At 43.8% G+C, this 15,650-nt stretch overlaps 1 protein-coding gene across 2 annotated transcripts in view; it reads right to left on the bottom strand.

Moving 5' to 3' along the window:
* The window catches only part of LOC126195819 (nidogen), a 342,884-nt gene that overhangs the window by 138,877 nt on the left and 188,357 nt on the right, over positions 1-15,650 (bottom strand). For both annotated transcript variants that reach the window (XM_049934458.1, XM_049934459.1), the window contains exon 3: positions 12,480-12,616. In XM_049934458.1, coding sequence (XP_049790415.1) covers positions 12,480-12,616 — 137 coding nt within the window. The remainder of the gene's footprint in view (positions 1-12,479; positions 12,617-15,650) is intronic.

Raw genomic sequence — 15,650 nt, 5'->3', positions numbered from 1 at the left:
TTACTGATAGAGTCTTTCCACTTACATGCTACAATTTTTATAAGTAAAAAGATATGTAATGAATAGGACCTATACGCATTTTTCTAAAGCCATACGTAGTGACCACTTTACGCAAACTAACGTGGCAAAGAGGCAAGTACGGGCATACATACCTCGAAAGTGAACATCAACCCTCTTTGGCTATGATAACGCAATCGGCTTGGCGTCTTCCTTAAGTGCAAACACTTTACTGTTCTTGGACTGAATCATCCACATTATAAAGTGATGAGCAGGATGAAATTGTTTTCCGTTCACTGTTTTAAGGATACAAAAAATTCTGTCTACTTTCACCTAGTTAAAAGCTTGCCCTCTAACCATCGAGGTTCGCATCCCAAGATCAACATTATAGTGCTGTCTTTTCCTGTCATCTCAGATTGTTTGTTAAAACGATGAGGAACTTTGTTGCACTCTTCCAACTGAAATGCTAATCTGCATGCATCGTTCACAGTAAATCCATAAAGTCGCTTTCTCATTTCAAAAACGTAATCAAGTGTTTATTGTTCTTGCTCTTTATTGAACACACCCCATACTCTTTTGATCACCTACTACAACTCTATTTTTTTCCTAGAATTTTTCAGCGTATTACGTGGAACATAAAACTGTTTTGCTGTTGTAGAGAAAGCCGTCTCATCTTTCTTTACCGCCACAGTCGTATATTCTATGCGACAGAATCCTGCTCTGATTCCGGACATATTCTCTATGCATCTTAATGCTCTAGTATTTGAAATAACACCATGCGGCTGCAGTGCACGGTTTTCAATCGGAATTTTGTACTGGGCCGAATATAACAAAGCAGAGGCGGTTTTAAAAAACATTAATCAATTCAAATTCGTCACAAACAGATAGAATGACGGATGATAGCTTCGTATATAAAAGAGTTTAGAAGTGAATATGTGCGATATATCGCAGTAACTAACTCTTACTGAGGTAACCAGTTTAAAAATAAACTTTCGGGGAAAAATGGCTATCCTGGTCACTTTTCCCGACAAGTAGATTAACCACGTTTCCCGATTGGACGCCTTGTTGGCATAAGTGGTTGACAGATGAAACTGTCAAACCGAAAGAAATAACAAGGAATTAAATTTGTAAAAGCCAAAATGTGTTGTTCAGACACTTATATCTAAGTGTAAGTGAGATAACAAGAATAATACAACTGATTACCACAGATCAGACGACTGAAAATTAGGGAAGTTTTTACTAAAAAAAGCTTCTGAGTCAAAGTCAGTGTCAACGCTGATAGTGTATACTAGAACTAATTTGAACACTTCTCGGCAATAATACTGGTGAGGTTTTCCAGTTGCCCTGAAATAGAAGAATTTTACGGCAAACAGTCGTATAAAACTACATGCTAAACAATTTTCTTCTGTTCATATAGCTTACGGGAATGCAGTCAGGTAACATCGTCGGCAATCGCCGATATTTCGACAGGTGAACACCACGCCATTTTCGATACTCAGAAAGAAGTTCAATTTTCTCCTGACTGTTTTGACACTGACGCTTTCGGTCTCTCTGTAAGTTTTTCAGGTTTCTCCGCATTTAGCACGTAAAAGGAAAAGGTAAAAGCTGCCCTTACAGAGAAAAATGCAATAATTGTGAAATGGTTCTCATCTAAAATTTCATCGATATCACTGTAAAGAAAACTGACGAAAATTTTGAGACAGCAAGTATGTTAATATTACTACAAACAGAAAGAGATTGAAAGAACCTGAGAAAAATGTAACTCATTCACGAAAGAAATGGCTCACAAAACACTCATTCGACTGATTCGTGAGTATCGCTCGCAGAGGCAACAAGAGAGGCTTTGTACATCACGGAGAGGTACAATGTTAAAACTCTAACAACGAACAAACAACCATTACTCTCTTGTATGTACAGCCCGCGAAATGACCATGTCGGAGAGATCAGAGTGTTTCCGGTTAATACAGAGGTTTACGGCTCTCAGCATAGTATCACTATGCGTGAAGTGTCAGTGTGACTCCCATTCATTTCGGTTTCTCCACAATCGAAAGACAAGGAAACTTACAGTTGTCAGAAAACATCAGGCGTGGGACGAAGGCAAACGCACGACAGATTAGTAGCGCGGGTTGCATACGCGGCAGACCATTCTGTCAATGTGAAGCAGCATGGGCTTCACTCTCGTTTTTCCTTTCACAATCACAAGGTGGACTGCTGGAAGCACCGTGTAGTATTCGATCTGCCAGGACTGACGAATATACTTCGGAGACATTCTGGTCACAGAGGCCGTACAAAACAGAACGAGATAATTATAATTTATTGGGAGATTGAATTTTTTATTAAATTCCTTTATTGCATTTTTTCCAGCCTCAAGTCACACAAATGTGATCATAGCTGGTTTCGTCGTATCACAAAGTAATCACCACATCATCTGAATAAGATACATAGAGACAAATAAAAAAGTATTTTTTTCTAAGTTCTGAACTCATAGTTCAGGTGGCTGACCATTAGCATTGCAACACTAGGGAGGACAGCAAAAACGAAATCGCAATTGTGAATCTTGAAATTTTCCCGGTTTACTGAATACTCTATGATGTTTTGGGAATGCAACCAGACATCGTTTTCTACCACACATGATGTTTCATATGTGCACCTATCAAGCATCACCACGTGAGCCGGTTCTGGGCGCTACAGTCTGGAACCGAGCGGCCGCTACGGTCGCAGGTTCGAATCCTGCCTCGGGCATGGATGTGTGTGATGTCCTTAGGTTAGTTATGTTTAGGTAGTTCTAAGTTCTAGGCGACTGATGACCTCAGAAGTTAAGTCGCATAGTGCTCAGAGCCATTTGAACCATTTGAACCACGTGAGCTGTCGTAACTTAATATCGATTAACCACTTCGCACAATTTAGCGTACTCTCGATGGCGGAAACGCGAAACGTAATTGTCCCGGTGTGTTACCGCTCACCGGGGCCCAAGGCGTCCATAGTCATTTTTGCTGAAAGCAAATCGTGGAAGCTATGGGGTTACATGCGTTATCCAATAGACAGCCGCTGTTCAAGTTAATAAGGCTTTCTACCATCTGTATCTCTACTGATTCTTTAGTAATGGAATCCCAAAATGAATTATCTGTAGCCAAAGTTACTATTATACGAGGGTTGGAACTTTAATAGTGGCAACTATTTATATACAGCTCGTACAAAATAGATACGGGTTTCAAAGTTTTACTGACCTTCAAAGTAGTCACCAGTATTGTGTATAACCCGTCGCCAGCGATGTGGAAGTTGTAGGATACTCTTAGCAGTGCCAGTTGTGTTGACAGTTCGAGCGGCGCGGTCTAGAGCCCGAAGAATTTGTAGCAGTTCTGAAACGAATGCCGTGAAGTGTTTCCTTCAGTTTACAAATCGAGTTGAACTCACGAGGACTTAAGTCAGGGAACTGAAATAAGTGGTATAGCACTTAGCAGCCCCATCAGTCAAACAAATCAGTAACAGCTTGCACTGTACGTGCTTGAGCATTGCCCTGCAAAATGATGGTCATGTCCTGCGGAAAGTGTCACAACTTCTGTCTCTAAGCTGGTCGTAGGTTGTGTTCCAAAAATGAACAGTATAGAGACAGAAGTGATGACATTTTCTGCAGGACCTGACCATCATTTTGCAGGACAATGCTCAAGCACGTACAGTGCAAGCTGTTACTGATTTGTTTGACTGATGGGGCTGCTAAGTGCTATACCACTTATTTCAGTTCCCTGACTTAAGCCCTCGTGAGTTCGACTTGATTTCTAAACTGAAGGAGATATTTCACGGCATTCGCTTCGGAACTGCTACAAATTCGTCGGGCAATAGACCGCGCCACTCGAACTGTCAACACAACTGACACTGCTAAGAGTATCCTACAACTTCCACATCGCTGGCAACGGGTTATACACAATGCCGGTGACTACTCTGAAGGTCAGTAAAACTTTGAAACCCGTATGTATTTTGTACGGGCTGTAAATAAATAGTTGCCACATAGTCAACACGGTTTCAGAAAATATAGTTCTTGTGAAACACAACTAGCTCTTTATACTCATGAAGTAATAAGTGATATCGACAGGAGATGTCAAACTGATTCCATATTTTTAGATTTCCAGAAGGCCTTCGACACCGTTCCTCACAAGCGTCATCTAACCAAACTGCGTGCCTACAGAGTATCGCCTCAGTTGTGCGACTGGATTCGTGATTTCCTGTCAGAAAGGTCACAGTTCGTAGTAACAGACAGAAAGTCATCGAGTAAAACACAAGTAATATCCGGCGTTCCCCATGGCAGTGTTATAGGCCCTCTATTGTTCCTGATATATATTAACGACATAGGAGACAATCTGATTAGCCGTCTTAGATTGTTTGCAGATGATGCTGTCATTTACCGTCTTGTAAAGTCATCAGATGATAAAAACGACTTGCAAAATGATTTAGATAAGATATCTGTATGCTGCGAAAAGTGGAAATTGACCCTGAATAAGGAAAAGTGTGAAGTTATTCACATGAGTACTAAAAGAAATCAGCTAATTTTCGATTACGCGATAAGTCACACAAATCTGAAGGCTGTAAATTCAGCTAAATATTTAGGGATTACGATTACAAATAACCTAAATTGGAACGATCACATAGATAATATTATGGGTAGAGCAAACCAAAGACTGTGATTCATTGGCAGAACACTTAGAAGGTGCAACAGGTCTACTGAAGAGACTGCTTACACCACGCTTGTCCGCCCTACTCTGCAGTATTGCTGTGCGGTGTGGGATCTGCATCAGGTGGTACTGACGGATGATACTGAAAAAGTTCAAACCAGGCGGCTCGTTTTGTATTATCGCGAATAGGGAAGATAGTGTCACAGACATGATGAGTGAATTGGAGTGGCAATCATTAAAATAAAGACGTTTTTCGTTGCGACGGGATCTTCTCATGAAATTTCAATCACCAATTTTCTCTTCCGATTGCGAAATCATTCTGTTGGCACCCACCTACATAGGGAGAAATGACCATCACGATAAAATAAGAGAAATCAGGGCTTGCACAGAAAAATTTAAGTGCTCGTTTTTCCCGCATGCCGTTCGAGAGTAGAACGATAGAGAGACAGGTTGAAGGTGGTTCATTGAATCCTCTGCCAGGCACTTTATTGTGAATAGCAGAGTAATCACGTGGATGTAGATGTAGACCAAAGTTCCAACCGTCGTATCTTATTTCACTCTATGTCCAGCGAATATACACAGTCCTACACCTGAATGTGACCACCTGTCAAAAGCCTGAATCACCACTTTATGTAGCGCGGAATTGTAGGAAGAGAGTCATTGAGGTTCTGGTAGGTACCGACAGGGATATGTAGCCATGCCAACTCTATAAACTGCGCTTGGTTTCTCGGCTGACGATCCACGGTTGACGATTTATGGCGCGAACAGCCCGACCGAGGTGGTCTTATAGATTTCCTATTGGGTTTCAATCCAGGGAGTTTGGTGGCCAGGACAGTACCCGTGCTGAGGAAAAATTGAACTGCATAGAGGGGTGGACATGGTCCCAAAGACAGACGCATGTTTGTGTTGATCCATAGTGCCTTCCAGGATGAGAGAGCACCCAGGGAATGCCCAGAAAACATTCCCCAGAACCCAGATCCTTCGGCCTGGACCCTTCCGACTATTGTTGCAGGGCCGTACACGCCAACGGCCATCGGTCTGATGGAGCATAAAGCGTGATTCATGTGAAAAGGCCACCTGCGTCCATTCAGTGGATGCCCAACTGCGACATTAGCGTGGAAATTGCAACCTTCGTCGCCGATGAATAGCAGTCAGCATGGGTGCATGAACCAGGCGACTGCTGCAGAGGCCAAAACGTAGCATACGTTTGCTGAACTTTCGTTGAGGAGTCACTGTTCGCAGCCTCTTGGTTCATCTCGGCAGCCAGCTGCTCAGCCTGCACGTCTATTCCCCTGTGCACATCCCCGGAACCGTAGGTCACCCGTGTCATCTATGGCCTCGGAGCCAGTTTTTGATAGCAGCATTTTGCCATGCAAGGTGTACTTCAACCACTTTGGCACGTGCACAGTTTAGAAACTGCTAATGATCATGCCCTTTGGACGTCAGATAAATCGTTCGTTTCTGCAACACGACAACGACTGTACTGTTTCCCACCTCCCCCAGAACGCTTTAAATACCTTCCATTGCTGGTACTGCCACCCGCCGTCTGTGAGTGGTTATTGCACGTTGACATCGAGCATCGGCGGTGGTCACATTAATGCTAGTGGACCGTGTACAATGTTCAGTAAAGGCAGATTTTGTGGACCGTAAAGAGGGCAGCGTTGATGTTCTGCAAAGTACGTGTGGTCTGAACTACACTCCTGGAAATGGAAAAAAGAACACATTGACACCGGTGTGTCAGACCCACCATACTTGCTCCGGACACTGCGAGAGGGCTGTACAAGCAATGATCACACGCACGGCACAGCGGACACACCAGGAACCGCGGTGTTGGCCGTCGAATGGCGCTAGCTGCGCAGCATTTGTGCACCGCCGCCGTCAGTGTCAGCCAGTTTGCCGTGGCATACGGAGCTCCATCGCAGTCTTTAACACTGGTAGCATGCCGCGACAGCGTGGACGTGAACCGTATGTGCAGTTGACGGACTTTGAGCGAGGGCGTATAGTGGGCATGCGGAAGGCCGGGTGGACGTACCGCCGAATTGCTCAACACGTGAGGCGTGAGGTCTCCACAGTACATCGATGTTGTCGCCAGTGGTCGGCGGAAGGTGCACGTGCCCGTCGACCTGGGACCGGACCGCAGCGACGCACGGATACACGCCAAGACCGTAGGATCCTACGCAGTGCCGTAGGGGACCGCACCGCCACTTCCCAGCAAATTAGGGACACTGTTGCTCCTGGGGTATCGGCGAGGACCATTCGCAACCGTCTCCATGAAGCTGGGCTACGGTCCCGCACACCGTTAGGCCGTCTTCCGTTCACGCCCCAACATCGTGCAGCCCGCCTCCAGTGGTGTCGCGACAGGCGTGAATGGAGGGACGAATGGAGACGTGTCGTCTTCAGCGATGAGAGTCGCTTCTGCCTTGGTGCCAATGATGGTCGTATGCGTGTTTGGCGCCGTGCAGGTGAGCGCCACAATCAGGACTGCATACGACCGAGGCACACAGGGCCAACACCCGGCATCATGGTGTGGGGAGCGATCTCCTACACTGGCCGTACACCACTGGTGATCGTCGAGGGGACACTGAATAGTGCACGGTACATCCAAACCGTCATCGAACCCATCGTTCTACCATTCCTATACCGGCAAGGGAACTTGCTGTTCCAACAGGACAATGCACGTCCGCATGTATCCCGTGTCACCCAACGTGCTCTAGAAGGTGTACGTCAACTACCCTGTCCAGCAAGATCTCCGGATCTGTCCCCCATTGAGCATGTTTGGGACTGGATGAAGCGTCGTCTCACGCGGTCTGCACGTCCAGCACGAACGCTGGTCCAACTGAGGCGCCAGGTGGAAATGGCATGGCAAGCCGTTCCACAGGACTACATCCAGCATCTCTACGATCGTCTCCATGGGAGAATAGCAGCCTGCATTGCTGCGAAAGGTGGATATACACTGTACTAGTGCCGACATTGTGCATGCTCTGTTGCCTGTGTCCATGTGCCTGTGGTTCTGTCAGTGTGATCATGTGATGTATCTGACCCCAGGAATGTGTCAATAAAGTTTCCCCTTCCTGGGACAATGAATTCACGGTGTTCTTATTTCAATTTCCAGGAGTGTATATAAGCCATACCGCAATATAAAATCATCCTTCACCGACCCGAAAAGGTTTTAGTCTTAGATCAGCGGTTCCCAGCCTGGGGTTAATACCCCCTGAGAGGTAAAATGTAATTTTCAGAGGGGTAAAAACAATAGGGTTGAATTTTTTTCAGTCATGACATAAAATTATTTGTAAAAATCACTATTATCACTATTTCGTTAGACCGTAATACTGATTACATAAGTTGCTAATAACTGCATTTTTTAAATACTAGTATTAATGTGTGACACAGCTTGAGAAACGGAAGTATGAAAAACATCTTCCTCATACAGCCCACCCACTACATACATACTTTGTGCCTTGTATCTATGACCGTAAAATTGAGACATTTAGGTCACGTATGCTTAGATATGTAACGAAAATACCTTGTCGTAGTTGTAGTTATTTCCCGCAATATATTATGAATTGTCTCATTATTCTCTTCGTAAAAATAAACGAACCAATAGACAGCTCAACACAAAGTAACTACGTAATGGCTACTAAGCCGTCTTCACTGTATTAAAAAGAATACTAATAATAATAATAAAAGTGGTAGTGGCGAGGCACAAAGCATTGAAACTTGATGTCTTCCAATTTCTGACAGTACAGAAGTAAGGTGTCCAGCAGTTAAGTGATGTACAGACAGTACTTTTGTTGATTTTAAATGAGAGCGCACAGAGTGGATCAAGAAAGTGTCACCAGGAAGAGGAGTGGCGCAGAGGAAGCACGTTTTGTAACAGGTGACTACCCTCAAGGTGGATAGTTAGATTGATTTCTTGTCCGAGAAGGAGTTACATGTAACACTCGTGATGCACTGAAAATTGCTTAATCATTCTTTTAAAAAAATGTTCCTAGAAATAAACAGCAACAATTGTCTCAATGAATCATTGATTTTTTTGTTTTATAAAACACTTATAAAAACGAAATATAATTTATCTTCTGTCATTTTAAAAATGAAAGTGTTCAAAGAAAATCCTTTTTCATTCTAAATTAAGGTAGGCGGTAACGATGAAAATAGTGGAAGGAGTGGGATGTTATTCAATCTTTATATTGAGCAAACAGTAAAGGAAACAAAAGAAAAATTCGGAGTAGGTATTAAAATCCATGGAGACGAAATAAAAACTTTGAGGTTCACTAATGACATTGTAATTCTGTCAGAGACAGCAAAGGATTTGGAAGAGCAGTTGAACGGAATGGACAGTGTCTTGAAAGGAGGATATAAGATGAACATCAACAAAAGCAAAACGAGGATAATGGAATGTAGTCAAATTAAATCGGGTGATGCTGAGGGGATTAGATTAGGAAATGAGACACTTAAAGTAGTAAAGGAGTTTTGCTATTTAGGGAGCAAAATAACTGATGATGGTCGAAGTAGAGAGGATATAAAATGTAGACTGGCAATGGCAAGGAAATCGTTTCTGAAGAAGAGAAATTTGTTAACATCGAGTATAGATTTAAGTGTCAGGAAGTCGTTTCTGAAAGTATTTGTATGGAGTGTAGCCATGTATGGAAGTGAAACATGGACGATAACCAGTTTGGACAAGAAGAGAATAGAAGCTTTCGAAATGTGGTGCTACAGAAGAATGCTAAAGATTAGATGGGTAGATCACATAACTAATGAGGAGGTACTGAATAGGATTGGGGAGAAGAGGAGTTTGTGGCACAACTTGACTGGAAGGAGGAATCGGTTGGTAGGACATGTTCTGAGGCATCAAGGGATCAGCAATTTAGTATTGGAGGGCAGCGTGGAGGGTAAAAATCGTAGAGGGAGACCAAAAGATGAATACACTAAGCAGATTCAGAAGGATGTAGGTTGCAGTAGGGACTGGGAGATGAAGAAGCTTGCACACGGTAGAGTAGCATGGAGAGCTGCATCAAACCAGTCTCAGGACTGAAGACCACAACAACAACAACAACATATCATGAGGTCCAGTAATCTTTCAGAACCTTCCTATTGAGCAAACTCTATTCCGACAAGAACGGAGCTGCATTGATCAAGTCTTATCTTTAACAACATTTATTGAAGCAGGATGCGAAATGAAGCAGCAAACATCTGTTGCTTTCGTTGATCTAAGTGCAGCATATGACATGGTTTGGAGACATGGGCTGCACGTTAGCTGGAAGGAGATTTACAGTAAGTACAGAAAAATATACTAACTGCCAAAAGGTATTGAATAATAGCTTACCACAGGGATCCGTCCCTGCTCCTCTCTTGTTTAATTCATATATCTCTGATATTCCTCCAACACAGTCCAGAGAGTTTGGCTATGCAGACGACTGGACAATAGCTACCTAACACAAAACCTTTGAAACAACTGAAGAAATCCTAACTTCTGATACAGACATCTTAAACCACTATTTCCGTAACTGGAGGTTACAACCAAACTCAAATAAAACAGAAGTTTCATGTTTTCATCTTACCAATAGATTGGCACACATAGCCCTCGACATCTATTTTGAGGGAGACTAACTTCATCACAATATGCATGCAAAATCCCTTTGGATCACTTTAGATGGGACACTTTCTTTAAAGGAGCACTTGGCACGAACCTATGCTAAACTCAGAATCAGAAACAACATTCTCCATAATGAGATTTTCACTCTGCAGCGGAGTGTGCGCTGATATGAAACTTTCTGGTAGATTAAAACTGTGTGTCGGACCGAGACTCGATCTCGGGACATTTGCCTTTCGCCGGCAAGTGCTCTACCAACTGAGCTACCCAAGCACGACTCACGCCACGACCTCACAGCTTTACTTCTGCCAGTACCTCGTCTCCTACCTTCCAAACTTTACCTTAATTAACATTCTCCATAAATTCTGTGACTCTCGTTGGGGATCGTCAGCAGACGCTCTCCGGGTATCAGCACTTGGATTTATATACTCAGCAGCAGAGTACTGTGTGCCTATTTGGCTTAATAGTCTACTCGTAGAAAAGATAGATGTACAACTTAACATTGTTGGTGGATCAATACGATATACTTATCTTGAGCAACATTCCATCTCCTGATATTAGACGGAAGAGCGTGCTACTGCGTGAATTCCAGAAGATTACTAATAACAACGACCTTCCAATAATGGACGACGTATTCCCTGCGGAGTGAAAACGACTAGGTTCAAGACATCCCGCTCTCATCACAGCCAGGACTCTCATGGAAACTGAATTCAATGCCATTAATGTCATGGAAACTGAATTCAATACCATTGATGCATATAAACACTGCTGGCAACAAAACTTGTTAGGTGTCATGTATTTTGGTAACTGAATTGATTGTGAGAGAACAGCGATGTTGTAAAGCTGTATCGCAGAAGTTAAGTTATTATCTTTGGTGTGCGCGGTGGAGGGTGAGATAATGTTAAGCTGTGTTGGAGTGAGGAAGCAATTTTAATGTTATGTTTCAAACGTAAAGTCTCAATTTATCAGTGTGTTTAATGAATACGATTATATCAAGATTGTAACGGAAACTGATTTGTGAAGGAGGAAGTTTGATGGAACTGTGTGTATACCAGAAGTGGAATGTCAGAGGTACAAATTATAGTGACGTTACCTTTTTTTCACTATTGTTGCGCCATCGGATTAACTTGGTTATTGTACTGGGAGTTGCTAGATTTGAAAGATAGGAAAATGTATTGTTTGGTTGTTACGACGTTTATCAAATTTAAAATCATCCTTGAGCACTTTTTCACAATATGCAAAAAAAACTTAGTGTTGTCATTTATGTCCATATTTCATTTTTCACTTATCTTTCTCCTACAATTTTTAATCGATTATGTTTTTTTATAAAAAACAGTATATTTCGATTTGCAACTGACAGAGAACTCATTGCAGCTCAGGAGTGCCTCTGAGTAGATGCAGTAATTTGCAGCTTTGGCATTGCGGCGTGCAAGACAGAGCAGTACTGCAACGCGTTATCCAGATTTGCGCAGAATAGAGGTAAGGGCTAAATATTTTGATGGCTATTTTTATTCCAACTTGTGTCATTCAGTGACAGTTTTTGTGATCAGTTTTGCAAAACTAATTATTGCAGGTTTTATGTTAAATTTCATTATTCAGGCAGTTTATACTGTTCAAAATTCTTGCTGTCAGATTGATAACTTTTAAAGTATGAAATACTTCCCTTTTCATTCAATTCATTGTTATTACAGTGCAGCTCTGCCTTCTCATTACGACAGTACAAGTTTCATTACGACAGTTCATTTATTACGCCTCAGATCTTACAATCAGAAACAGTACTTCGACCCATATTTTTATTTATTTGGATAACTTTCAAACTGTTCTCCACAGTGTCTGAAGCTGCCTTGCATCCAGAAGGAACTATCAGGATTCGACCAGCCCGGCAATTTGGTCTACCTTGAACGGCATCCGGACGGGTCATGGACGATGTGCAGACACTCCCTACAAGCGGTGAAAATTTTCATCACCATCGTGTGACTGTGGCGCGGAAGGACAGACAGTTGCTCATGTTTTGTCGACATATCCCGCGCGTGCCTGCAAGGGCCCTTTCGAAGACCTCCAGACAGCGACGAGTGATGTTTCAAAATGCATAAAAGAGCTTGATATCCATAAATAGCTGTTGACATTTTTGTTATTTTATGTTGGAAAGATGTGCTTAAATGTTGACGCGTAGTAGTTCCCTAATATTGTCATACGATAAATAAATAAGGTCGGTTTGTGCATACCTGTAGGAGACGGTTCCAGAGGCACGCGTGTCGACGTGCGAGTAGAGCGGCGCGATGACGGGGTAGTCGAGCGGGAACTGGATGCTGAAGAACAGAGGGATGTCCGTCAGGAACGACAGCAACCCGTTGGCGTTCACCTGCGCACACACACATACTCCAAATGGTTCAAATGGCTCTGAGCACTATGGGACTTAACATCGGAGGTCATCAGTCCCCTAGAACTTAGGACTACTTAAACCTAACTAACCTAAAAACATCACACACATCCATGCCCGAGACAGGATTCGAACTTGCGACCGTGCGGTCGCGCGGTTTCCGACGGAAGCGCCTAGAACTGCTCGGCCGCAGTGGCCGGCACACACATACTCCCTCTCACACAAATCCCTCACATCTTCTCGATATATACTGATGAAAAAAATCGCAGCACCAGAAAATAATTAACATAGTGTAATGACATTTCTGGAATTCATTTGTCTAGGTAACATATTTGAGTGATTAATATTGCAAGATCACAGGTTAATGTAAGGGCAAGATAACCGAATGCAAATGTGAAATGTACATTAATAAACGGAGTAACCGGCAGAATGTTGAATGCAAGCATGAAAACGTGCATGGATTGTGTTGTACAGGTGCCGGATGTCAGTCCATGCTTGTTGCGCTTAATTGGTCAATACAGGGACGGTTAAACCTGGTTGTGTATGACGCTGGAGTTGTCGTCCAACGATGTCCCATATGCGATCGACTGGAGACAGATGTGGTGATCGAGCAGGCCAAGGTGACATACCGATACTGCAAATTTGCAGTCAGGACGGTTAAACATGGTCGTGGATGCCGCTGGAGTTGTTCGACGATATCTCAAACGTGCTCCGCTGGAGACAGATCTACATTAAATGAATTCACAACTGCGAATAAGGACAACCAGCAGCTGTAGAATGGAATGACGAGAATGAAAATTTGTGCCGGACCGGGGCTCGAACCCGGATTTCCCGCTTATCGCGAGCGATTGCCTTACCATTTTCATTGTGGTCATTCCATTCTACAGCTGATGGCTGTCCTTATTCGCAATTGCAAATTCATTTAATATACTTCATAAAGGACGTAGTCGGGGCAGTGCCTGTTCCTTTGAACATGCATGCATACATAGCATCGTAATCAGAATAACACAGGCACTGCAATATCGTATGTATCTGTCGATACCCGGCAAGCGACTTTCAAGAACAACGTCTGACCTGTACAGCAATATAATGGATGTTCGAATGGTTCAGATGGCTCTGAGCACTATGGGACTTAACATCTGAGGTCATCAGTCCCCTAGAACTTAGAACTGCTTAAACCGAACTAACCTAAGGACATCACACACATCCATGCCTGAGGCAGAATTCGAACCTACGACCGTAGCGGTCGCGCGGTTCCAGACTGAAACGTGAAACGCCCAGAACCGCTTGGCCACACCGGCCGGCAATGGATGTTCGAGTACAGGTCGTAGATGCATGATGGTTGACGACATATGGAAGTTTGGGTCGGGCCGTAAGTCGTGCACGTGTTCGGTCAGAGGGTTAGCTGCCCTCCGTATATATATATATAAACACTGAGTTAATGGATCAACGACGAACCTGAACAAACGTCATGGGACGTCCGCTCCGAGCAAATACAACGAACAAATGAGATCAACAAAAAGAAAGAAAGAAATATGGCAAGGCGACCGCTCAAGTTAAGTGGGATATCCGGGTTCGAGTCCCGGTCTGGCACAAATTTTCATTGTCATCATTCCATTCTACAGCTGATGGTTGGCCTTATTCGCAAATGCGAATTCATTTAATGTATTTCACAGCGGCTGTAGTCGCCGCAGTGCCTTTGCATCGTAATCAGAATAACACAGGCACTGCAATACCGAAGACAGATCTGGTGATCGAGCATGCCAAGCCAACACGTCGACACTCTGTAGAGCTAGCTAGGTTACAGCTGCGGTGTGTGGGTGAACGTTATCCTGTTGGAAAACACTACCTGGAAGGCTGTTCACGAATGACAGCACAACACGTCGAATCACCAGACTGACGCACAAATTTGCAGTCAGGGTGCGAGGAATAACCACGAGACGGCTCCTGCTTTCATATGAAATTGCACACCGGACTGTAACTCCAGGTGTAGGTCCAGTGAGTCTAGCACACAAGACACGCTGGTTGCAGGCCCTCAGCTGGCCTCCTTCTAACCAACGCAATGCTGTCACTGGCACTGAGGCCGAATCAGCTTTCAACAGAAAACATAACAGATCTCCACCATGCTGCTCAATGAACTGTCGCTTGACACCACTGAAGTCGTAAATGGCGGTGGTTTGGGGTCAGTAAAATGCACACTACAGGGCGTTTGGCACGGAGCTATCCTTGAAGTAACCGATTTGTAACGGTTCGTTGTGTCACTGTGGTGCCAACTGCTGCTCATATTGCTGCTGCCGATGCAGCGCGATGCGCCTGAGCGATGGGCTTCCCTCTCGGTAGTACCACGTAGCCGTCCGGCGCCCGGTTTTCATGGGACCGTACATTCCTGCCACCACCGCTGCCAGCAGTCATGTATATTAGCTACTTTCCTGCCAAATCTTTCTGCAATATCGCAGGAGGGACGTCCAGCTTATCGTAGCCCTGTTACACGACCACGTTCAAGCTCCGTGAGGTGTTCATAATGGCGTCTTTGTCTCCTTAAAGGCAGTCTTCATTAACATCAACTCACCACGTCCAATCTCAAAGGTAACTATCGCTCACGACCAGTACAGCGTTTATTTAAAGCAAACATGATCTGCATTCCCACAGTGGCGTTCCTAACGCCACTCTTATGCGATTGGCGGGAAATTTTTAGTAGACATCATCTTTCATATGTAGGAACAGGCCTACCAACTTTCGTTTATGTCGCACAATTCCTTCTTGGCGTTGCGACTTTTTGCGTCAGTGTATAATGACATGCCAAAATTCAACAAAATTCTATAAAGGGTCTCGGATATGATGCGCGAGTTGGGATGGCACTCATTAAAATAAAGGCTTTTTCGTTGCGGCGAGATCTTTTTCTGATATTACAGTCGCCGACTTTCGTTCAAATGGGTTCAAATGGCTCGGAGCACTATGGGACTCAACTGCTGTGGTCATCAGTCCCCTAGAACTTAGAACTACTTAAACCTAAGTA

Source organism: Schistocerca nitens, chromosome 7 (genome assembly GCF_023898315.1).
Source record: "Schistocerca nitens isolate TAMUIC-IGC-003100 chromosome 7, iqSchNite1.1, whole genome shotgun sequence".
NCBI lineage: Eukaryota > Metazoa > Arthropoda > Insecta > Orthoptera > Acrididae > Schistocerca > Schistocerca nitens.
Note: the sequence above shows the minus strand (reverse complement) of the source record. Positions and strands in the feature narration are given on the sequence as shown.